The following is a 26,841-nucleotide window of genomic DNA, read 5'->3' on the forward strand; positions in this document are numbered from 1 at the left end:
CTACCTCCAGTCCCTCCTAAACTAATTCATCATTGTGAACCAGACAGGACACATTACGAGTGGTTTTTCTTTGTAGCAGTGGATAGTTGCTCAGCTACTGCCTTTCTTTCTTCCCAAAACCTCATTCAGAGATCACCAAGAAGGCCGGCCAGGTCAAAGAAAAAGACACATATGTACAGTCTGTGGCTAGGGAGCAGTTTTCCCTCCAGCACAAATGGAATGGTGCCTTAAAACCATGGCCCTGTAAGTAGCACACTGTAACTAACAGCCAATTGGCCTATGCTTTCAAGGGGTTTGGAAGCCAAAGACAAGTTCTTTTTTTTTTAAACAATACAGGGTTTGTTTGTTTGTTTTTTACACTTATCATGCCATGAATTCATAGGGAATGAATGGGTTTTAGCAGTTCAGGCTCCTTTCCATTGGTTCTCATAAAGTGGAGCAGGCTGAAGTTTCAGTTAAACCCAAATACCTTTCTCTTTGGCTTCCTTCTTTTTTCTGATCATGTTCTTTCACATGTTTCAGGAAGCTATCTCAGTTCTTAGAGTGTTTAATATGCTCAATATGTACATTAATTCTCTTGGCAAGAATCTTGCGCTTAATTTGTTTGTTACAACAATGCCCACTACATGCTGGGTGACACTGTAGACTCCTCTAGTTTTTGCTATGGTAACATTTGTGGGGCCTTCCCTTGATGTCTACAATATTACCTTTCTAGTAGATTTGCATGTATGTGGCCAAAGGAAGAACTCCATGTTTCCTAAAAAGTCTAGAGAACATATAGCCTCTCCTCTTTCCCTTTGTGTTACTCATTTTGGCTAATTACTGGAAGATGGTGGTTCCAGCTGGAAGGCCAAAGACGTGTTCTGATTCTATAGCTCAAGACCAGGTCCTGGACAGATTCAGATTAAGGGTTAAGGTAATAGGAGTCACCATCTACCTGCTGTGCATAAGAGAGGCCGCCCATGGTATTCTGCGCCCGGCCCTGCATGGTCATCGGGTACCGCTGTGGGGTCTGGGTCCCATATGGCTGCCCTGGGTACCCATGTCCTTGCTGCGGTCCTGACGGAGGTCCCTGTTGTTGTGAGTATGGGTTAGTTCCACCATATGGCTGAGGTCTCATCTTGCCCATCTGATCCATTGGACTGGATGGCTACAAAATAAAGAACATTTCATTAACCTGAAGCTTTCATGGCCTCTGGCCAATATGAACACAAACCAAACACATAGGTCTGCATTCCACATAGAAAAATAATTATGAAAAAATAATGATATAGATCCAGTAACCCTTGGGCAAGTCATTTAACCTTTCTCAGAACCTTGAATTATAATATATGAAATGAAAATACCCCAGTCTGTGACAGCATCTTATAAGTTATATGCTACTGCTTTGTAAGTGTGGTATTATTACTTGATATCCAAGGGACAGCCCAAGTGTGGAGCATGAATATATGTACTCTATGGTGAAGACAACCAGAACAAAAGCCCTGCAATTGAGAGAGAATAGTGCTGCTATATTCTGCCATGATCTTTTTCAACACCAAAACTGATGCTTGGGAATTCGAATACACAAGCATCTACACATTTCTGTTCTTTAAACAGTGATATATTTTTTCCTTGCATATCTGTAACCTGTTTGTACTATGGCACAACACTTAAATTTATGCTTTCTTTCAAATGAGTAACATGGTTAAGTTACAGTTAAGAGAACTGTTACTTTGAATTTACAGCCTTGTGCATCTTATCTGAAAAGTTCATCTCCTTTAATCTTCAAGAGTTTGAGGGTATAAGGAGGATAGAACTTTTTTCTCTTCAAAGAACAAGACATGAAGATATAGCACAGCACCAATAATGAAAGCGCAAAGTTCAAGTCACAGGTGTCTGGCTACAAACATAGTTTTCTCTCAGCCCATTGTGGGGCAACAGGTTCAATCAGCTCATTCACTTCCTGACATAATCCTTTTGGAGCTATAGAGGACAGAGCCCCTTTCCCCTGCCAGAGACGCCTACCTATATCTACTGGTGGTGTGGAGGGGAAACTTTGTAAAGTTTCCCTAAGCACCTTACAAATAGATACACCCAGGTTGGAGATGTAAACTTGGGCCTGACATAAAACTTGAAAATTAAATCTTGCCCAGCCGGTGTGGCTTAGTGGTTGAGCATTGACCTATGAACCAGGAGGTCACAGTTCAATTCCCAGTCGGGGCACCCGGGTTTCAGTGTGGGGCATACAGGAGGCAGCCAATCAATAGTTTCTCTCACCATTGATGTTTCTTTCTCCCTCTCCCTTCCTCCCTGAAATCAATAAAAATATATTAAAAAAGAACAGAAAACTAAATCTTAAAATTTGGAGTGAGGAATATAGCTATCACCTGGACGGCTTAATAAACTACACACCGCTGGATCCCACCCCCAGAGCCTCTAATTATGTAGGTTCATGGCAGGCTTAGGATATGCATTTGTTAACAGTTCCCAAGTGATGCTGATGCTGCTGGTCAAGGGACCACTTTAAGAACCACAGGTCTATGCCGAAACCGGTTTTGCTCAGTGGATAGAGCGTCGGCCTGCAGACTGAGGGGTCCCAGGTTCGATTCCGGTCAGGGGCACGTACGTTGGTTGTGGGCACATCCCCAGTGGGGGGCGTGCAGGAGGCAGCTGATCGATGTTTCTTTCTCATCGATGTTTCTAACTCTCTATCTCTCTCCCTTCCTCTCTGTAAAAAATCAATAAAATATATTTAAAAAAAAAAAAAAAAGAACCACAGGTCTAGCCCGGGTTGATGTGGCTCAGTTGGTTGGGTGTCAGTCCCTTACAAATAAAGGTTGCAGGTTCGATTCCCAGTTAGGGGCATGCAGAAGACAGCCAATCAATGTTTTGCTCTCACATCATGTTCCTCTCTCTCTCTCTAATAATCAATAAAAAAAATTTTTTTTAAGAAAAAGAACCACAGGTCTAGATTATATGTAGGGTCCCTTCTAGTTCTGTTATTCTATAATTAATAAATTACAATTTAAGGTAAGACCTTAAAAAATAACAACAAAAACCCCTCCAAAGTAAGGGGGGGGGGGCAACTCTGGTCGGTGTTGTTCAGTGATTAGAGTGTTGGCCCTAGCAATGCAGGGTTGCAGGCTCGATTCCAGGTCAAGGGCACGTACCTGGATTGCAGGTTTGATTCCTAGCCCTTGTCGGTAAGTGCGGGAGGCAACCAATCAATGTGTCCCTCTCACATCCATGTTCCTCTCTTCCTCCCTCCCTTTCACTATCTCAAAAAAGCAATGGAAAAAATATCCTTGGTGGGGATTAACACATACACATAAAAAAGGGGAGGGGCATTTAAACAATTGGTTCTCTGTACATGTCTTTGGGAGTGGGGACAGAGTACACCTAAGTGTTTAAGTCAAGCTGTCATGAAAATAGGTAAGACAAAAAGCCACAGGGACTATTCTTCTAAATACCAAGAGGAAAACAGTGAAGTTCTCTCTTAGGCTGCAGCTGAAATCTCAGCTAAAAAGATAACAGTGATGACAGGAGTAGACTCATCTAAACTACAATCATAGTAAAACCATGTCCCAAGTCACTGCTACATGTCATTATTAAAGTGTTGTTTCCAACATAACTAAAACAATTTTGCCAAATCCTGCCTCTGTATCAGAAGCTCCAATAATGTTCCCTATCATAATTTTGGAGCTATATGGATTTTTTGGGGATTCTTTAGGAAGTTCAAACTTAACTACAACTTGACTAGTAAGTAATGAACAGCATGTGGTCTTCATTAGTACACCTGGAACCAAAACATCACCATTCTCTCCTGTAAAGAGCTCAGGGGATTACACAGCCGTATCATACACACACAACAAGATCCTCATCTCTTCCCTCACTGCAGCTGCTGTCCTTGTGGCCCCCAGGGAAGACTGCATTTGCTGAACAGAGACAAGCCCACTCCGGGTATCTCTGCCAGTCCAGGTCTCCCCACAACACTTGAGAGGCAGTCATTATTATGGTTACTATGGAGCTTCTAGAGCAGTAGCTATTAACCAGGGCTACAGATGGGAATTTTCTGTGAAGCTTTACAAATGCCTGGGCCTCTCCATAGAGATTCCAATTTAGTGGGTCTACAAGGGCTTGGGCTCCCCCTACCCCTACCCCTAAAGATCCTTGGATGATTGTATACTATCTGAGAACTAGTGATCTAGAGAAACACTACTCAATAAATTTTTCTGGGATGTGTGACTATTAAGTACTTAAAATATAGCTAGTGCGACTGAGGAACTAAATTATTTTATTTACTTTTAATTAAATTCAAATAACCATATATGCAGCTAGTGGCTATTATACTGGACCTAGAGCAATGCTCACAAATCATTTTCATCTCTCCTTGCTTCACAACAGCTCCATACTTCCTATCTACATCCTGTAAGTATCGCATGGTAAGAGCAAAGAGTGTAATAAATCCATAGACATGAGTTCAGATCCTAACTCTATCACTGTCTGACCTTGAACACATCAGTCTTTCATCTAATTATCCTGGCTGGTAGCTCAGTTAGTTGGAGCGTTGTCTGGTACACCAAAGAGGTTGCAGGTTCGATTCCTGGTCAGGGCACATACCTAGGTTTCGGGTTCAATCCCTGGTCAGAGTGTACAGGAGGCACTGATCAAACAATTGGTGTTTTTCACATCAATGTTTTTCTCTCTCTCTTAAATCAATTTTAAAAAATAAAGAAGCCACATCCTCGGATACAGATTAAAAATTATAATGATGGTAAATAGTGCACTTCTGTGTGACTCTAAAGCCCTCCACAGCATGCCCCAGTTCTACACATTTTTTTAGTCTCACACCAAAGTCCCCCACATAGCGGAGCATGCCCAGCTCTATGCAATGGTACCCTCCTGCCCTGCCCTCCTTTCCATGACGGCTTCCACTAGCAGAACCCAACCCTTCAACAGGAAGGCCCTTCCTACTTCTTCAACACACTCTGATCTCTCACATTTCTAAATTGCCTATTGTAGATTCAGTTAGAATTGTAAGGTTTATCACTTAGTTGTCCAGCTAACTGACTGAATCTCTCAAGACTAAGTTCTAGAAAGCCAGAAATCAGACCTTTTATTTTCAAAGACCCCACCTGCAGAGCTAGGGCTCAGTAACTTCAATGTGCCAGGCTGCCCCACTGCAAGAAGTGGGTAGGAGATACTTTGGTGAGAAAGCCCAGATCAAACCATCTACCCATAGGGCCAGGGGCACTCCCTAAACCAGGATATGACTTTGAGGGTAGAAAAAAAGTGAATAGCACTGAAATAGGTGAGGGTGGAATAAACAGCCAAGGGAGGACAAGCACACTTTTAGGAAGAATCTCATGTACCATCTTATACCAGAAAGGTCTCAAACTATACAGGTATCCCCCAATATCCTGCTTGAAAACAAAAGGCTAAAGAAAGGCAAGTTACCTTTTCTTCTCTCACAGGGGCGCTGTACTCCCCACAGAGGATAGCTACTTACCTGGGGGTTCGTTAATAAAAGGTTTAAGGGTTCTTTCATCATTTTTAGGAAATCTTTGCAGACTAAAAATACAAATCAAAGAAATTCTTATTCTAAAAATAAAATTTAGACATTTCCCTTCCCTGGACATCAGATTTCTGACCCCCTCCCTTCACCAAAGTGTTATAATCAACAGAAAATGCAACTTAGCGCCCTGGCTGGGTATATCAGTTGATTTACACTTTGTCCTGATAAGCCAAGGATGATCCCCAGTCAGGGCACATACAAGAATCAAACAATGAATGCATAAATAAGTAGAATTACAAATTGACCTCTCTCTCTCTCTCTCTCAAATCAAAATAAAATATAAAGAATATGCCACTTAGCAAATTAAAATATATCCAGCTCTAACCATCAGATAACTCTGTTCTCAAGTCAAAGTTAAACATCTGCTCATATCAGAAGGGAAAGTGGGCAGGGACCTAACTCACACTTCTGATATTTAAAACCATTGTAAAAGTTGTGATTTGCAGTTATAGATGAAATGCCATCTTCCAATCTCTCAAAACAAAGATGGGGCCTTAAATCTTTACTAATCATTTATTCTATAGTAGCAATTTCAGACCAGAAAAATCCCTACTACATGCAAGCTAGAAAAGCCAGTATCAGCAGTCTGCAGGCACCAAGTAAAAGGCAATGGAAGGGAAACACCAAACCCTGGCTGCAAAGAGCAAGAGATTGCTCCCTGGGAAAGACGGAGAGGAAATCCTTTCAATGGGAAACCACAGGAGTAGATTACTGTGATTACACTTCAAAAGCAAAAGCTCTGCCATAAAGACACATAATTGAGAAGAAAATGCTGCCCCCTAGGTCAGTGAAGTCAGGCCCCCTGCTATATACCCTATTGCATTCATAAAAAATAAAAATAAAAATAAAAGGGGGGGAAAGAGCCGTAAGAACCCCCCGCCCCATCTCCATCTACCACTTATCTCTTTCCAGATCACTGGCTGTGTTACAAACTGCCTGCCAAATAAAATGCATCAAAAGATGCAGTTTAGGGGCATCAAAGGCAAGGATGCTTAGCAGGCTGGTCCCTCTGAATATATTAAGAACAAACAAAACAGCCTGCAGACTAACCACTGCGTAGAGAATTCCCCAGTTCCAAGCAAATGGAATTACAACCCCTCCAGACCAGTGGGCTAATGGAATCCCTTACTTCTTATTGCCCCAAGGAAAGCCATAATGACCCACAGGAGTTGGTGAGATATAACAGACTAGACTTCAAATTCTCCAACCTCTGACCATGACTGAGAAGAGAGCCAAGAAGACAGTAGCAGAAACCACCAAAATGCACCACACCAAGTGGCAGTGCATTAGAAAAAGAGAAACTTCTTAATTTTCTTGAAATAAAAGTCCAACTGAAGAAAGCTCCAGACCTAAGTTCCAACCCAAAGAAGCAGAAAGGAAATGAACAGGCAGTAACCCTATGGATCCAGATTTGGACTGGCAAGAATATTGAAAAGAGGAATGGACCTGGGTTGCCAAAAAGTGTCCATCAGAAAGAAGTCTTGACTACCATTGGTTCTGTCTCCCTAAATGCCATTAGTTGGGGCCAGTATAAACCAAGAGCCCTAATCTTGGATTTGGGACAATTACATATTACTTCTTACTCCTTGTGCTTTCAATTTATTCCTGGCTAGATTTGTTGTATGACTTTTAATAATAACAATTTTAAAAAGCATCCCTGGCTCTTTAATCGAAAGAACCCCCTAATTGATTCCCACAGTAATTAACCTGCATTTTACCTCAGAGAGCGGTAGTTAAGGAAGTCGGCACTGCTATTTATAACTCATCTCAAATTGAGGGCAGACTGCCTAAAATCTAACACATCCCAGCTGTACTCCTGTTTGAACTGGGGCCAAGGGAATTTTTTAAAGCAATCTTGGCACCGAATGAATGACACCAACAGTATGAGAGCACGAGCGGTTGTGTTGTGGTGACGTAGCACTGGAGGTGGAATGGGAGGGGGCCAGTGTACTGTGATCCCTCTCGTGCAGGCCTGCAGCTTGCCGAGTCCCAGTACAGTAAGCTGGGAACCGCCCACTGAGAGCCAAACACAGGAAAAGGCTTTTCCTGTGGAACGCCTTGAAGTGAGAAACACATGGCTAATCTGCATAAACGCGAAGCCACACCGCCCCTGCCAGGAAGGTTAGTGCTCGTAATCTCTGGCCATGAAGCTGGCTGCCTGAGAGGACTTGGACTGGCGCCTGATAACCCAGAAAGAGCTGAGAGAACAGATGGGTGAGGACCCCAGCAGAAAACAGCCCCAGGTCACGTGACTCGCCACATGGCCCTGCCAGCACAAACTATTGTCTGGCTGCGGAGCTCCCATACAAAGACACTGGGCCCCAGCTTCCTGTGATTACAGGGACAGGCAGCAGCTGTTGATTCAGTTCCCTTATTGGACCCTCCCATGTTGAGGTGCATTCCAGGCACGGACAAATATAAAAGTTAAGGCCTCACCCAACTAACGTGCTAGTACCACGTGGCTCTACTCAAGATCTTAGAATGGACAGAACAGAATTCCATACAAGAACCACACTTTATACCCTGATACACGAGTTGACCAGTGTAAATCATTCTCATTTCGTCTCCCCACTCCCAGAAATCTGTAGCCAATGTCTCCTCATCCAGTCTTTTCTCACTCCTCCAGTATTTCATGGCTCTGAAGACTGATCTAGGACTCCTACCCCAATTGAGGATAAGCTGCTTGTTTAGTTCTAGCCCCGGACCCAGCTTCCTAAAATAAGGAGACTCCCTTCCTTTTGCTTTGCATTTAAGCTGACATGTTTCCCCACCTAGGACAATAAGAAATTCTTAATCTTCTATTTTGGCCTCACTAGAGATATCATTAAAGATTTCCTGAAATTAAATTGATATTAAAATAAAAATCTCTCATCAGATATACACCACCAGACCCAGGAAATCAAACCCACTCAGACGAGGATTCTTATTCATAACAGGAGAATCACCGCCCCCCCCCCCCCCCCCAAGTTTTCTCCTTCACAAGAGATAAAAAACAATTATTTCATTCTAGTTGGGAAACCTTTATTCTGCCAAGGACCATTTGGATATTTATAACACCATTCGCTTAATATAATTCACTTAATATAAATTTATGTTGCTATGAAAAAAGCTCCTATATTTATTGAATTCTGAGTCCTGCCTGTGGTTGCCTTGACAGGATCAGACCAAATGATTTCTTTAGGCCTTATACGGCTCCCGGGCCAGACGTTCCCAGTCTAAATAAACTAATCATCTGCTTATGGTGAGGGAGATATCACCAACTAGTTTGCAACTACCACATCAAAGAGACAGATTTTTAAAAAATTCTTTCAGCCCTGGCCAGTGTGGCTCAGTTGGTTAGGTGATGTCCCATGCACCGAAAGGTTGCTGTCTGATTCTGGCATATGCCCAGGTTGTAGGCTTGATCCCCAGTTGGGGTCTTGCAAGGAGGCAGCCAATCAACCACACCAATGTTTCTCTCTCTGTCTCCCTTCCTCTGATATTTCCTTCCCCTCCCTCCCTCCCTCCCTCCCTCCCTCCCTCCCTCCCTCCCTCCCTCCCTCCCTCCCTCCCTCCCTCTCTCTTTCTCGATCTCACCTCTCACAAATATTTTTTAAAATAAAAAAGCTTCTGTCCTGGACAGTTTGGCTCCGTGGATAGAGCGTTGGCCTGTGGACTGAGGGGTCCCGAGTTCGATTCCAGTCAAGGGCACATGTCAGGATTTCGGGCTCGATCCCCAGTAGGGGACGTGCAGGAGGCAGCCGATCCATGATTCTCTCTCATCATTGATGTTTCCATCTCATTCTCCCTCTCCCTTCCTCTCTGAAATCAATAAAAAAATATATAAAAATAATAAAGCTTCATAAGTGTCCAAGTTGACTATAAATAAAAAATTCAAAGTTAATGAAAAGTTCTAGCTACCCCATTCTGCTTACAAAAATGATTCTACAAGGTTAGAGCACATTCTTCCCTTTATAGACTAAGTAAGAGCCAATTTCAAAGACATCACCCAAAGCACCAGCCTGACCAAACTCCTTAGGAGGGGCTGTATGTAACCAGACATCAGACTCAGGACCTTTCAACCCCGACTCTGCCTCTAAAGTAACAGAGAACAAGACAAGAAGCCTGGCTCTCTCCCAGGCTCAGAGATATTTAAGTCACTGTGCTCCATCCTTCCAGACCAGAATATCTAAGAAAACTCACCAAGGGTAGAAAAGAGAAACCAAAGGGGTAAGAGTAATTGAATCACCTAGCAAAACTCAGATCATGAGAGCCAACTGTAATAACCACCTCACAGCTGTCCACCCAAAAGAGGCATGTGAGAAAACCACAACCAGGTGGTAGTCCCCCATCCTTGGGTTCCAAAGAGAACCCTTCAAATAAAACAGTTAAGAGTACCAAACTAATGAATTCCCCAACCAATGACAGAGTCCTTCTCCTCATCCAGAACACTTTCATTAGCCACCTTTCAACAGTGAAAACGCTCTTTCAAAAATGAAGATAACTTTAAATTTATCGTCTAAAGTTTTACATAATTCTCCTTTTCCCCCATTAACCCCCCCCCCCCCCGCAGCCATTCCCACCCCGTGCAAGTCCCTACCGCCCCAATGTCTATGTCTACTGGTTATGCTAATCTGCATGCATACAAGTCCTTTGGTTGCTCTCTAACCCTCCCTCCCCTACCATTTGTCTCTGGATCTATTCTTGTTCATCAAATTATGTTGATCATTATATCCCAAACATGAGTGAGATCATGTGATATTTATCTTTCTCCAACTGGCTTATTTCGCTTAGCATAATTCTCTCCAGTTCCATCCATGCTGTTGCAAATGGTAAAAGTTCCTTCTTTTTTATAGCTGCATAGTATTCCATTGTGTAGATGTACCACAGTTTAATCCACTCATCTGCTGATGGGCACTTGGGTTGTTTCCAAATCTTAGCTATTGTAAATTGTGCTGCTATGAACATAGGGGTACATATATCCTTTCGGATTGGTGTTTCTGGTTTCTTGGGATATAGTCCCAGAAGTGGGATTACTGGGTCAAATGGGAGTTCCATTCTCAACTTTTTGAGGAAACTCCATACTGTCTTCCACAGTGGCTGCACCAGTCTGCATTCCCACCAGCAGTGCAGGAGGGTTCCTTTTTCTCCACATCCTCACCAGCACTTGTCGTTTGTTGATTTGTAAAATAATTTTTTTAAAGACCAAACTTAGCTAACCAATATCTCCTAATTTCCAACAAATTACAAAAGCCTCTAAGGAAATCACACAAATAGAGAAAAAAAATTCCTTTAGGTACTTCTTAAAACCAGGGTTATAAAAATAGTAAGGCCCCTGGGCCCCTGGATCCGGGTGAGCCTGGGTCCCGGGTCCGGGCGAGGCCCTGGGCCCCTGGATCCGGGTGAGCCTGGGTACCGGGTCCGGGCGAGGCCCTGGGCCCCTGGATCCGGGCGAGCCTGGGTCCCGGGTCCGGGCGAGGCCCTGGGCCCCTGGATCCGGGCGAGCCTGGGTCCCGGGTCCGGGCGAGGCCCTGGGCCCCTGGATCCGGGCGAGCCTGGGTCCCGGGTCCGGGCGAGGCCCTGGGCCCCTGGATCCGGGCGAGCCTGGGTCCCGGGTCCGGGCGAGGCCCTGGGCCCCTGGATCCGGGCGAGCCTGGGTCCCGGGTCCGGGCGAGGCCCTGGGCCCCTGGATCCGGGCGAGCCTGGGTCCCGGGTCCGGGCGAGGCCCTGGGCCCCTGGATCCGGGCGAGCCTGGGTCCCGGGTCCGGGCGAGGCCCTGGGCCCCTGGATCCGGGCGAGCCTGGGTCCCGGGTCCGGGCGAGGCCCTGGGCCCCTGGATCCGGGCGAGCCTGGGCCCCGGGTCCGGGCGAGGCCCTGGGCCCCTGGATCCGGGCGAGCCTGGGCCCCGGGTCCGGGCGAGGCCCTGGGCCCCTGGATCCGGGCGAGCCTGGGCCCCGGGTCCGGGCGAGGCCCTGGGCCCCTGGATCCGGGCGAGCCTGGGCCCCGGGTCCGGGCGAGGCCCTGGGCCCCTGGATCCGGGCGAGCCTGGGCCCCGGGTCCGGGCGAGGCCCTGGGCCCCTGGATCCGGGCGAGCCTGGGCCCCGGGTCCGGGCGAGGCCCTGGGCCCCTGGATCCGGGCGAGCCTGGGCCCCGGGTCCGGGCGAGGCCCTGGGCCCCTGGATCCGGGCGAGCCTGGGCCCCGGGTCCGGGCGAGGCCCTGGGCCCCTGGATCCGGGCGAGCCTGGGCCCCGGGTCCGGGCGAGGCCCTGGGCCCCTGGATCCGGGCGAGCCTGGGCCCCGGGTCCGGGCGAGGCCCTGGGCCCCTGGATCCGGGCGAGCCTGGGCCCCGGGTCCGGGCGAGGCCCTGGGCCCCTGGATCCGGGCGAGCCTGGGCCCCGGGTCCGGGCGAGGCCCTGGGCCCCTGGATCCGGGTGAGCCTGGGCCCCGGGTCCGGGCGAGGCCCTGGGCCCCTGGATCCGGGTGAGCCTGGGCCCCGGGTCCGGGCGAGGCCCTGGGCCCCTGGATCCGGGTGAGCCTGGGCCCCGGGTCCGGGCGAGGCCCTGGGCCCCTGGATCCGGGTGAGCCTGGCCCCCGGGTCCGGGCGAGGCCGTGGGCCCCTGGATCCGGGTGAGCCTGGCCCCGGGTCCGGGTGAGGCCGTGGGCCCCTGGATCCGGGTGAGGCCACGCGACCCTGGGTCTGGGAGAGGCCACGCGCCCCTGGGTCCGGGTGAGGCCATGCGCCCCTGGGTCCGGATGAAGCTGAATCCTGGGTCTGGGCGAGGCTGTGTGCCCCTAGATCCGAGTGAGACTGGATCCCGGGTCCGGGTGAGGCCGTGGGACCCTGGATCCGGGTGAAGCCGTGCCCCTGGATCCGGCCGAGACCAAACCAGAGGGAGTCGGACCTGCATTACCACCATTTGTCCACCATCCAGAGCTGAGGGGTCAGTGCCGACATGTACTCATAAGGAACTGGTGGACATTGATATTGGGTCTCAAAAGAACTGTTGGACCAGAAAGAAACTCACTACAGACTGATTCATTTGCCTGTCAGCATAACTATTATTGCTCGTCGCACATTCAATTCTTATAAGTATATCTCTAGTGACACATGATTTCGCTCATCTAGGGGAAATGATGAACAACATAGACTGATGAACAAGACCAGAACCAGAAACAAGGAGGCATCGATCGGACTATCGGGCCTCAGAGGGAGGATGGGGAGGGTGGGGGGAGGGGGGAGAGATCAACCAAAGGTCTTGTGTGCATGCATATGAGCCTAACCAATGCTTAAGTTCAACAGAGGGTTGGGGCATCCATGGGGAGGGGGGTGGGATGGGAATGGGGGGATGAGGACAAATATATGACACCTTAATCAATAAAGAAATTAAAAAAAAAAAAAATAGTAAGGCCCCAAGAAAGATAATCAAACAGGAACTGAAATACCATTTGATAAAATTAAACATCTTCTTCTATACAACTTTTTAATCTCAAGAATAAGGCAGAAGTACATCATGGTGGAAAGAGTACTAGACTGAGAGAACACCTGAATTCCAATTCCAGTTCTCTGACCACCCCTCACCCCCACCCCCACAGGAGGAACTAACCAGGTTTTACCTTAACTTTCTCAGCTATATAATTGAACCCTGCCCTACAGATTCTGAATCAGCAACTCTAGGATGGGGCAAGGAATTTACTCAGGCAATTCTCATGTTCAGTCTGAGAACATTTGGGCTACATGGCCTTCCCTCCAAAGCTCCTCCCATCTCCAGCACAGAGTGATTCTAGAACACAGATGCACATTCAGTTTCCTTAGCCAAACAATGGTATGTCTGAAGAGCGTAGTGTATGGCCAAGAGAAAAACCAGGAATGCACCTCAGATTCCCAAATAAACAGCATTCTCAGTCAAAGCCAAGCTTTCCCAAATTCCTATACCTAGTACCTGATAATCTTCTTCACCTAAGCATATATCACCGACATATTATATGCTGTATTTATTTATCCTGTTCACTGTATCCTAGACTAGAATATAAGCTCCAGGAAAGTAGAAAGTTGTGTGTAAAACAAACTTCCCTACTTTAAAAGTTGAAAAGGAAAAGGGACTATGGAAGAGATGGTGTAATTCTAGAGCCCTTACAAGTCCTGAAAAAATGCTTTGGATCTACATGGCCAGTCTCTAGGCAGTGGTTAAGAGCTCTGCCCTTGCAATGCCTTCAATTTCTCTGTCCCTCAGTTTCCACCTCAATAGAAAAGATAATAGCAGTAGTACCTTCAGGGTTGAATGAAATGTTTTCATACAGTAAAACAAAACAAAAAAACAACAACACTGTTTCCTCAATCCAGCTGGACATGCTCTGGCTTCAGAACTTTTGTATTAACTAATCCTTCCACCTGGAATACTTTCTTCTCCCAGTTTTTAGTACAGCTCACCCTTTGTATCAAGCACTTCAATTTGGCCCTCCCTGGTGAACCCATTAAAATTTCAGTCCTGCCCACTTCTATACCTGGTCTCTGATAAACTTTTTCTCCTGAGCATGTATCACTAGCATACTATATGGTTTACTTATTTATCTTATTTAATGTCAATATCCTAGTCTAGAATATATAAGCCTCAAGAGATAGGTATGTGTCTGTGTGTTTGACTGCTTTATCTTCCAGCACCCCAAATGTTAGCTATTATTATCCTACACAAGTCCCAAATTTCTAGCAATAAAACTCAGAAACCACAACAGTTAAGGTCCGGTCCCATATATTCAAGATCAGAAACTCAGAGGGGTCAATAAGAGGTTGATTAGCAATCAAGTAAGTTAAAGTTATGCTCTTTAAGAGAGAAAGCACAAGCTTCGACAACTCTGAGCAAGTCACTTCATTCCTTGGCATCAGAACCATCTGTAAAATGGGAATTTAAAAACAGTCTAAGAAAGATATGAGGCAGTTCAAATGGTAAGTATGCAAAATGCTTTTTACAGTACCAATTTATAACAGACGTTACTTCCCTCTCTCCACCCTCATTAGGAGAAAAAGCAGAATGGGATTGAAAGCAGTTTTAAAACGCCTACTTAAAAAACAAGAACACACAAGTTAGATACCAAAAGGGTTGACCAGCCCAATTCTCAAGCTCTACCTACTTTTCAATCTGTTCTCCCAAAGGAATTTGTTCAATAGTTCTTCTAAGAATTCTGGCAGTAAATCCCAATAGTTTTCAACCAGGGCAATACTAACCCCTCAGGAAGTGTTTGGAAATAAGAAAGGTGCCTCTTTTGGTTATCATACTCACATTGTGGTGTTACTAGCATTTATTACCTGGGGAGCAGGATGTCAAATGTCCTGCAATGCACTGCCACACAAAGAAGAACCTTGCTAAGAAACAATGGATGGTATCTAGCTTATCTATCTCCCCACTTAATGGACTTAAGACCAGTCTCAGATGAAGAATGTCCTATAACATTTTACCTTGGAGCAGTTAAAGGAAATAAATGACCAGTACCCATCCCAAGAGTCTAGCAGTACAAAGTCACCCACTAGCCAATAAAAATTTACTTAAAAAAATAATTGGAAGATAATATATTTTTTATAGAATTTTTTCAGAGAGAGAGAAACATTGATTTGTTGTTCCACTTATTGATGCATTCATTGGTTGCTTCTTATATGTATGTGCCCTGACCAGGGATCAAACCCACAACCTTGGCGCATAGGTGTGAGCTGCCTGTCCAGGGTGGAAGATAATTTATTGAAGGTGGTACTTCTCAGGTGCATTTATTACAATTATAGTTATTTGTGTTTATTTCTCCCACTAGGAAGTACTCTATCGGAGACAGGAATTATGAAGCCTATAGTGTTCACAACACATTATAGAAGCTCAATACGTATTTGTTGCATTATTATCAGCAACTGACATATAGTTGGTAGGTACCCACAGGTTTTTAAAAAAGTTTTGCTGTAAGACTTCTGACATTAACAAGTTCCAAGTATGGTATACTTTAAATCAGACAACATTTGAGCAACAGGATTAGGCAACTGAGAATTGGGGAATATGACCTAAGTCTAGGAAATCTTGATGGTATGCAAGAAAGATGTTTGTATATTGCATCCAGTACATGCTCATTAAAAAATAATGTACAGACCTTGTTACTACATGAAGTGGTATGGGTTGACACCAGAAAAGGCTACTTCCTCCTACAAACCATCCTTTGGTGCTTCAACTAGGGAGAGGACCTTACTGTGAATAGACCACAAGCCCAAACGAATAGGACAATTTTTAAAGACATTTTCTGCCTTGTTAATTTGTCATTAAGTGATATGGTACACTTAATACATGTAGAGGCAAGGGTCCATGTAACCTTACAGAGCTTCACCCAGCAGAGTGTAATACCAACTTTTCAATAAAGACAATACTTCTAAATCATACCTAATTCTTCTAATCTAGTTTCTAAAATATTCTTCTCTCTCTTTCCTATTAAACTGCTTTGTAGACACAGCACAAAAACAAAAAAAGGCTAGGCAAACACTGCTCATAAAGCCACAAAACTTTAAGCCTCATTTGCTTTCTCTTTAAAAAGCTCTCATTTCCCCATTCCGTTTATTTTATCTATAACTCCAAACTTGGACTTGTCTTGCAGTGGTTATATAAAAGATCCTAAATTTCTCTTAAGTGCACAGTTCTACATATGCCAGTTTTTTTCTTCTATATTAAAAAAGTATCTATGACACATCACTGAGCTGTAGGAACTTGATTTATATGCAGTTAGGTATTCCATTTATCATGCATTGATTGATTGCATCAATCCAATCAAGTCCTGTCTTTTGATAAAGACCCTGAGAAGCAGCAATGCTGCCACTGTGTTTATTTCATTAATTCCTAGGGCTGCCTTGGACCACTTTCCAAAAATGCCAATCTTTCACCTGATCCCCCTAAGTCGACTCTGAACTATAACAGGCACTATTACGTAAGTTAAAGAATGGCCCAGGGCACAGCCAACCTTATTAGGATTATAGGTGCCCTTATATCCTCAGGCTTTTTTTAAGGTCAACAATACCCTGAAAAGCTAGAGTCCTGTAAAATTTTCCAGTTCTTTTTAAAGCTCCAAAAGTACAGTGGTACCAACCTTCTCTGTACCACTGTCCACACAAATGTGTATCGGAGATCCTGGCTTCATCATTTATACCAGAAACACATGGGACCAGACCAAAGTTACCAGCTGTCTTTTCTGAAGCTTTTTTGTCTCTCCTCTTTATTTGCTATCTCTGGCCAATATAATCAAATTGGGATGGATACTTGGCATGCTAACCTATGGAAATGTAGCTAAAATGTACTCCTACCCCCACCCACTCCACCCCCACGTCTGTTTTGGCTCATATACTCTTTTGAGCTTGTCCTATGCAAGGCACACAGAATTTCACTTTGGTGAATGTGTCTGGGTGGGTGAACCCAGCTATCTAATCTCATTTTATTTTAACCCAAAATACCATAATGAGACCACATATTGGTCACTTGAGGTTTTATGTAGGGGTTTTAAAGATGTCAATTCAAAGCTACACTAGGAAAGCAAAGGATTCAACTCACAGATTAGAAAAACAAGAATGTTACAAATCTGTCCCGAGCCAACAGGACCCTCAAAACAAATTAAGGGGGGCTAAGAAACGGTCTTCAGACCAAAGACAATAAAGTGGGAAAAGAGAAAAGTAGAGATCATTAGGAAACTTCTGTTTAATATTGAATTAGACAAAGGCACTTCTTTCTGCCTCTGGTTAGCCAGGCCAGTCCAACAGAGGTAAGCAGAATCAGGGATCTTCACTGAATGATGTTGATCTGAAAGTGGTATAAATTGCACCTGGAGTATTTGTCTGTACATACAAGTACCAAATCACAATCAAACTGTCAGCATACTGTCTCCTGGAAGCCTCTGTCTTCCTCATAGCTAGGACAGGGTGATCACAGCTTCACTTCTCAGGCAGGAGGGAAAGAGGTCTGGTACAAGGAAATACATTTTTAATGGGAAGGATACAGAAACCACATCAGGTTTTCAGAAAACCCAGGTGAACTGGAAAACTGGTTCTCCTCTTGGTCTTTGTATTGTTAATATTTATTGTCTCACCATTTCTGTAACTTCCATTCCTGTGCCAAGCACAATCCTTATTTAAGTCACACAACTGGAGACAGCTCATGGCTCAAATGTTCACGCCTCAGAGACACCTCATCCACTTCAGAGATGGGATGACTTATCAGGAGTCTACTTAGAGGATTTATTTGCTAGGACTTCACAATGAACTCAAAGAAAGGAATCACAGCAAAACTCAGGGTGACCACTGGAGATTGAGGGGTGAGAGAGGCCTAGTGAGAGATCCCCAAATCCCCAAAGGCCCTGTTCTCAGATCAGTTGGCCATTATCACAAGCAGAAGAGATATTGTAGCATTTAAATAATGCTACAATACTGGCCTTTGAGTAGCATTTTTCAAGAATCACTTTCTTAGGCAACTGATCATACTTGGAGAATACCCTAAGTAATCACCCTAAAATGATCTCCATCTTCATCAAACAACCAGGAACACAGATCCAGATTATCTTCATGCTATCACCAAACAGCTAAGAGAAAGAGATAAAATGGAAGGCAGGGAGTCCCCAAGTCCAATAAATAAACAGACATGTTTTGTCATTAGTTGATCATTATTGCATAGTAGATACATCTTAAAAGTAGTTTCTTGCCCTAGCTGGTTTGGCTCGGTGGATAGAGCATCAACCTGCAGACTGAAGGGTCCCGGGCTCGATTCCAGTCAAGGGCACATGCCCAGGTTACGGGCTCGATCCCCAGTGTCAGGCGTGCAGGAGGCAGCCGATCAATGATTCTCTCTCATCATTGATGTTTCTATCTCTCTCTCCCTCGCCCTTCCTCTCTGAAATAAATAAAAATACATTTTTTAAAAAGTATTTTCTGCCGAAACCGGTGTGGCTCCGTGGATGGAGCGTCAGCCTGCGGACTGAAGGGTCCCGGGTTCGATTCCGGTCAAGGGCATGTACCTTGGTTGCGGGCACATCCCCAGTGGGGGGCGTGCAGGAGGCAGCTGATCAATGTTTCTCTCTCATCGATGATTCTAACTCTCTATCCCTCTTCCTTCCTCTCTGTGGAAAATCAATAAAGTATATTTTCGAAAAAAAAAAAAAAAAGTATTTTCTTTCTCCTCCAACTTCAAGCATGTTTAACCTTTCCTCCATTCAATAATACTTTGACATCATGGAAGGGAAAGGTACATATGAAACTTTAGCCTATGATATAATTTCAAAGAAGCCCCTGAGGTAATTTGGATATACTCTGTAGCCTAGTTAACACAAATGCATAAACCTAGTAGTACACAAACTTGAGCATGCATCACAATTGTTTAGGTGGCTTGTTAAAACACACTGGTGCCCAGCCAGAGTGGCTCCTGAGTGTTGTCCTGTGCACTGAAAGGTTGCCCGTTCAGTCCAGGGTCAGGGTACATGTTGCCTGACCAGTTGATGTTTCTCTCTCCCCCCTTATGCTCGGAGCCTAAGCATGTCCTTGGGTGAGGATTTAAAAAATAAAAATTAAATATTCCTTTAGATAGATAGATAGATAGATAGATAGATAGATAAAACACTGGCCAGAGTTTTCTACAGTTTTGGATTTGGTAAGTCTGACTGAATATTTGCATTTCTAAACAGGGCCCAGGTAATGCTGATGCTGATTAGGGACTACACTGAGAACCCCTATACTACTCTAGCTCTCAAACTATAACAGGTGCTTAATAAAAGTTTTTTTTAAAGCATTAATATAATGAACTATAGGAGAGCTTTTAATTTAGTGAAGACCAACAATGTCTTTAACTGCTCAATTCTATCCCACTCTCAAGCAGGGGCCTCTACCAAACATGAGTCATGTTTGATTATTTTTTTAGTTTTTTTTTTTACACTGTTTTTAAAAATATATATTTTTATTGACATCAGAGAGGAAGGAAGAGGGAGAAATAGAAACATCAATGATTAGAGAGAATCATTGATCCACTGCCTCCTGCATGCCCCGTATTGTGGATTGAGCCCGAAACCCGGAACCAAACTGTGACCTCCTGGTTCACAGGTTGATGCTCAACCATTGAGCCATACCAGCTGGGCCGTGTTTTAATTTTATTTGATAATAGTACTTTTACATATCTTGTTTGATATTTACTACAGCTTACAAGGTAGGTAATTGTTTCTCACTATATAACTGAGGATACAGATTCAGAAAAGTTAAGTGACTTGCCTAAAGTCACACAACCTAAGGGAACTTTAAACCTTTAGAGCTGCCGAAACCGGTTTGGCTCAGTGGATAGAGCATCGGCCTTCGGACTGAAAGGTCCTGGGTTCGATTCCGGTCAAGGGCATGTACCTTGGTTGCGGGCACATCCCCAGTGGGGGGTGTGCAGGAGGCAGCTGATCGATGTTTCTAACTCTCTATCCCTCTCCCTTCCTCTCTGTAAAAAATCAATAAAATATATATTTTTTAAAAACCTTTAGAGCTGACTGTGCTATGAAACTTTGTATGTACAGGCACTTAACCTTTATGTATTCACTTTCCCCAAATGAAAAATTAAGACAATAATCCCTGCCTCCCCAGTGAGTGCTCCAAGTTACAGAAAGTAAAATCATCCTGCAAATGTTTTCATAATGCAAGTTACTCTCACTTAGAGCAAAGTGAAGGACTCTATTTTGAACCTGAATCTCATCCCCAACCACACTCCAAGATCCCTCCCAATTCTCACCATTGGGATCACATGGCCATTCCTCAGAACATAAATAAAATCCTAAATGGAAGGGGCATGCGGGACAGAAATCTAGGCATAATGTCAAGTTGTAAAACTAAGGACTTTTCAGTCTTTCAACACATTTAAGAATTCTAGGGTATTGCAAAACTAATGTGCCAATAAGCCTTAGTGCTCAAATTATTTATTTTGGAGAAACAATTTTAGTAGTCTATAGGGTTACAGTTCTGAAAAAATCAGACAAACCTGATTCAAATCCAAACTCTACCTTTTACTAGCTAGCTATTTGCCCTAAGGCAAATTTCTTGATCTATCCTTGCTTGGCCTAGGACAAAGTTGTGGATAAACTACCATAAGAATTGTTCACAAAGTCCTTTATAATATAGTTATCTTTGGCAGCCCAGATTCCTAAACAAGTAAAAAGTTGGAAGTCTGGAAATAAAAAACAGGTTATCCAAATCTGAATTATCAAGAGTTTCACACCCCTGCCCTGGCCAAGTAGCTCAGTTGGTTGAGTGTCATCCTGTGCACCGACAGGTTGCTGGTTCGATTCCTGGTCAGGGCACATGCCCGGGTTGTGGGCTCAATCCCCAGTAGGGGGCATGCAGGGGGCAGCAGACTGATATTTCACTCTCACATCGATGTTTCTTTCCCCCCTCCCCCCTCCCTCTCTCTCTAAAAATCCATTTTTAAAAAATCTTAAAAAAAAAAAAAAAGAGAGAGAGAGAGAGTCCGGCTGGTGTGACTCAATGGTTGAACATCGACCTATGAACCAGGAGATCACAATTCAATTCCCAGTCTGGGTGCCAGGTTACAGGCCAGATCTCCAGAAGGGGGCCTGCCTGGAGGAGGCAGCCAATCAATGATTCTCTCTCATCACTGATGTTTCTCTCTCTCTCTCTCTCCTTCTCCCTCTCTGAAATAATAATTACATATATATATATATATAGTGTGTGTGTGTGTGTATGTGTTTAAAGGAGAGAGATTCATACTCCTAAGCTAATATCGGGCCAACTCATGAACTCTACCACCTTAAGACCAGAACTGAATATTGTCCAAAGGGGAAGAGAGAAAGCCATCTACCATATTTGCCAGAGAAGACAAACAGCAACCAATCCCAGTATTTCTGCTCAAATGACTTGCTCTCTATGGACAACAGCAAGCCGTACTAATGTCTACCCAAGAGGGGAAATCACTGGGCAAGTAGAGCCCAAAGACATATCTGTTTCCTCTAAAAGGAAACACGCAGCATGACATAGCCTTTAATTCTCCACCACGTGGCTGAATTCACTTTTCTTAAAAGTCAAAGTACACCAGGCACAAGTCAGTTCAGAGTAAACAGCTGGACCCAGATGCACTCAGGCCTGGCAAGCAAGTTAAGACCTCAAGGAAAACAAGAGGCAAAATAAAAAATACCAAGCACACAGCAAATGGGTTTTTAAATAACCGTTATCACATCAATCCCTAAACTCTGCTGTTGCCGTTATGCTGGTGGCTAGATCCTAAGGGGGGAGTTCCTTCTAACAGAGATGTCTATAAATAAGCAAGCTGAAAGCTAACAAGTTTAAGAGGGAAAAGCATACAAAAATTTTGGCTGCTGGTGATGAGCCACAGAAAATCATGAATGTACCAGTGCCAAGGGAGGAGGAAGTCTAGTATCTAACACTGAAGCCTCGGGAACCCAGAAGGAATGAAGCTATAAGGAAGCCCAAATGCAAGAGAGGGGGAAAAAAGCACATGGCACATTTCCTCTTCATATGGGTGGCAATTCAAGCAGGGCTCTTGGCCTGCAGAGCACATAGCCCCAGTGCCCAAAGCCCTTTAATATTTCATATCAACATTAACTTCCTGGAGGGCGACAAAAATATGTCCTGGATTACTGGGTGATTTCTAATATGTACCATAACCAACACTAAGTCAACATTTTAGGGATCAAATTTCCTACTCTGCAGCATGTTGGAATGAATTCTTGGCATCAGACTTCTTCCCAATGCAGTACACCCTTAGAAAAGGCAGAAGCCACTGGGAAATAAAGACTCAATTTGTCCCAAGACCATCTTCTAGTATGCACAAATGACTAACAAAAACAAATAAAAGTCCACTCAAATGTCCCTTCACATTAAATAAAAACTAATTCTATCCATTTAAATGGGGGGTTGGGGAGCAACTGCAGAGAATAGTCAAGGCCATTAAGTCAACATTCACTCTAACCTGGATTCCTTTAAAACCTGGGTTTGACTAAGAAATTTATCTCGCCCTGGCTGGATAGTGTCAGCCTGCGAACTGAAGGGTCCTAGGTTCAATTCCGGTCAAGGGCACATGCTTAGGTTGTGGGCTTGATCCATTAGGGGACGTGCAGGAGGCCGCCATCGGTGATTCTCTCTCACCATTGATGTTTCTATCTCTCTTTCCCTCTCCCTTCCTCTCTGAAATCAATAAAGATACATTAAAAAAAAAAAAAAGTTTATCTCAAGCCCCTACACACCTACTGTCTAAGGCAGATGAATCATGGTGCCCAATTCTGAGTTACTGGAAACTCGTTTCTGAAAAATGCCCGAATGATAAGGCAGAAGTTAGAAGAAATATTTCTAAACTAAAATCTGTATTCACGAAATCATATTTCTTTTCTGAAACAGAGTAACCCATCCTTCTCATCCAGGTGGAAGCACTGTAGCTGGCACGGGACACTCCATTCATCCTCAGCTGTTAAGCATCCACTTACAGCCCTTGAAAAGTGCCAGAAGCCATATATGGTCCAATCATACATGGATTAGCAAGTAAGGAGAAACCAAAACCACTATATTTCAGAGGCTCCTATAAGGAATAAGCATGTATTTTGCAGCATTTATGAGCTTCTTGGCCATAGCCAACCTAATTAAAAAAAAAAAAACACATTTAAAAGGCCACTTCGGTGAACAGATGGGCAAACCGCATTTGTGCAGACTTACCTACCCATCAACCCTCAATGTAAGGCTTAACCCAAGCAACTCAGTTCAAGCTCAGCTCCCAGCCCTTCAAAATTAGCAGCAGTCTGAACAGGTACTTCAAGGCTCATTTTAAGAAAGGTCAATTAACTCTGCCAAAAAATAAAAAGTCCTGGCTCTCCAACAAAAATTGAACTAGTCAATGCAGAGTTGTCCAGGGCATACAACTCTGAAGGTGACATGACCTTCCAAACCCAAAATTACTACAACTGAACTGGCCAAGAACTTGGCAGTTTGTACTAAAGGCTGAACATAACCACAGGAACCGCTAAGACCCTGGAACCACTCTCTTTCATGGAATTTTATGGAGTTCAAATTCTCAAAGTCACTGGAATAAGACAACTACCATCTGTGGATGGATGTGAAATTTGGATTTTATAAAGCCCTTGGAACTCAGAGTAGTGTTATGAAAAAGCAAATTAATGTAATTCTCCCCACCTTAAACATTTAACTTCACAAATCACTGTCTCTGAAAAACTGTCCCAGGGTAATATGTCTGATTGCTCCTTATTTTTGGATTCCTTGAGCCAATAGACTTAGTTTGTTCTACCAGGGATACCCATTTATAAAGCCTTACTTTGCAAGTTTTCCAGATGTGTGCACATAAGCATGCTTCCCCAAGAAAACTAAACTCCTCCAAAGCAGAGATTGCTTCTATCTTTTAAGTTCTTCCTTAGTGTCTAATTGGTATGTTCACATAGAGCAATTTCCCATTTAAATCTCCATATTTCCCCAAGTTAGAAATCATGCTCTTAGCAATAAGTCTGACATTCTAATATCCTCATCACCAACACACTGAGAAAGACCTGGGCAACGAATGTCCGTCTCAACCCAAGTTTTTATATTTTGTTTTTAAACAAGCTGATAGCTTTTGGTAAATTAGCTGAACCTAAAAATTATGATCAGGGCCATAACTGTGTTCATACTAGTATTCCCTACTACTACACTAGGTAAAAAAGGCACTTCCAGGACCATGGTTAGAAAACACTTCATGTGAAGAAAACTGGTGTCAAGAGTCACTGGATTAGTTTAAAAAGGGACTTTGAGAAGTAAATCTGGTCATCTCACAAGACTACCAAAGCTGTCTGGCTGGCATGGCTCAGCGGTTGGGCGTAGACCTATGAATCAGGAGGTCATGGTTTGAGTTCCCATTTCAGGTCAGGGCACATGCCGGGTTGCAGGCTTGATCCCTAGTAGGGGGCGTGCAGGAGGCAGCCAATCAATGATTCTCTCTCATCATCAATGTTTCCATCTCTCTCTCCCTCTCCTTTCCTCTCTTGAAATCAATAAAAATATATTTAAAACAGACTACCAGCCCTAGCCGATTTGGTTCAGTGGATAGAGCGTCAGACTGCGGACTGAAGGGTCCCGAGTTCAATTCTGGTCAAGGGCACATGCCCTGGTTGTAGACTCAATAGGGGGCGTGCATAAGGCAGCCAATCAATGATTCTCTCTCATCATTGATGTTTCTATCTTTCTCTCCCTCTCCCTTCCTCTCTGAAATCAATAAAAATATATATTTTTTTAAAAAGACTACCAAAGCTGAGTATACCACAGGCAGGCAACTTAGATACTCTACTTCTAAAATACATCCATAAAAAGTGTTTGATTGAAGGAACCCAGAAATGTTTTTAATCCTGAAATGGCAATTTGGGAAAAAAAAACACAAGACTGAATCTACCCACATAACCCTTCTGGCAGGACTTAGTGAGTCCTCAAACATTTGGACTTTGCACTGACCCAGGAACCTGGGGGCATTAATTTTAATATACATATATAAGTGATACACAGGAGTCCAGTAAAAATTATATAAATAAACCCAGCCCTTGGAATGGACTTATAATCCTGACAGCCATAGCAGAACAGAGACTGAAGACGACGCTGAAGTTGCAATATCTTTTTTCTACTTTCTGGTATTTAAAAAATGCAAACCCAACCCTAAAAACATCTCACCAAACTACAAAACCTTTCTGAAAGAACAAGACTTTAAAACTCAAAGTCTCATAAACCAAGCTTTTGGAACACACTTACTTCACTATTGAAACTTAGGACCTTCCTTCCAAACTCTTATTTGTTTTCACTCTAAAATTGCAATGGTTTTTGAGCAGAGCTCCACATGCCATGAAACTCAGCATGGAGCTAGGGTCATGGAGGCTTCTCTTCCAGGGCAGCATCTTTTAATTTCAAATCTCTTTTATTTTTTAAAATATAATTTTAATTGATTTCAGAGATGAATGGAAAGGTAGGTAGAAACATCAATGACAAGAGAGTCATTGATCAGCTGCCTCCTGCATGCCCCACACTGGGGATCAAACCAGCAACCCGGGCATGTACCCTGATTGGGAATCGATTGGGAATCGAATGGTGACCTCCTGATTCATAGGTCGACACTCAACCATTGAGCCATGCCAGCTAGGCTTAATTTCAAATCTCTTTTAGATCATCTCTCCTCATCTCCATGCTCTCCTCACCCCCCCCCCACCACCTACCCTCTTTCCTATTCTCGTCTTTTTCTCCAATGTTATTTTATTCCACCACACGAGAAGAGACTAGCATTATCTTTGCTTGAAAACTGTTTATTAATTTGCCTGTCAAACATTCTATAGAGTCGTTTACACCTTACTATAGAAACCTCCTGGGTACATATTGACAGCTCAGCAAGTATTTACACAAAGCTCTGAAACATTTGGCTCCTCCAGAGGGGAAGAAGCTGCTGCATCAAGCAGAGAATTATCAAACACCTTTCCTGCTACCTTTTCCCCTCTTTTATAAAGGGAAGTTTCCTTCTAGCACACCTCTAATATGCCTCAATTACACTTCAAAACTTCTAAGCCAGGAGGAGGAAAAAAAAAAAGGAAATTCAGGTGTGGTAAATAAGAGAAAGAACAGCATTTCCAGGACCATTTGCAAACATTACCAACATTATTTAAAAAACCAGGGGCATAAGAAAAGGCAATACACCTATGACATTGACCCTGAGACTCTTAGCTTTTCCTGTTCCAGTCTAAGAAACTTCTGCTCCTCTCTCAGCAAAATTTACAGGGCAAGTTCAGGCACTCAGATTACAACCAACTGCCCAAACCAGACCTAGACCTGCCCAAACACCAGAAAGTCTGGAGAGCTTAATTACCACCCATCCCCACCTTCCTATCCCCCTAAAATAAGCAGTGTTAATGTTGAATTTATGAATATCCATTCCCCACCCCTAACATATCCCAAAAATCCTCTCTTGGGAGATTTTGAAGCAACTGTTTTTCAATTCTTCCTTTAATGAAGTCTGCCTAATTTTTCAATTACTATTTAAAAACCAACAGTCAGGTACTAATGACCACTAGATTAAGTGTCAAGGCAAAGTCTGGTAGGGTTTTTTCTGTAAAGGACCACAGACCACCATTGATTGCACCAAACTAGCTAGCTGTTCAGAACTTGTTTCTGTAAATTCTCAGGAGAAAACAGCCATGAGTTCCTTAAGCCCAGAGTAAAAAAGATGGTCTCAAGACCCCCTACTTCTAAATGTACAGGAAGATGCTACAACCTACAACCTTATAATAAGTCAAATACAGAGGCA

The 26,841-nt window shown here is 43.7% G+C and overlaps 1 protein-coding gene across 4 annotated transcripts in view; it reads right to left on the reverse strand.

The window, feature by feature from the left end:
* Window positions 1-26,841, reverse strand: part of ARID1A (AT-rich interaction domain 1A) — a 79,308-nt gene that overhangs the window by 46,767 nt on the left and 5,700 nt on the right. For all 4 annotated transcript variants that reach the window (XM_079776056.1, XM_079776057.1, XM_079776055.1 and 1 more), the window contains exon 2: window positions 938-1,150. In XM_079776056.1, the coding sequence (XP_079632182.1) occupies window positions 938-1,150 (213 nt within the window). The remainder of the gene's footprint in view (window positions 1-937; window positions 1,151-26,841) is intronic.

The sequence above is a fragment of the Cnephaeus nilssonii genome (assembly GCF_951640355.1).
Source record: "Cnephaeus nilssonii genome assembly, chromosome: 7".
NCBI lineage: Eukaryota > Metazoa > Chordata > Mammalia > Chiroptera > Vespertilionidae > Cnephaeus > Cnephaeus nilssonii.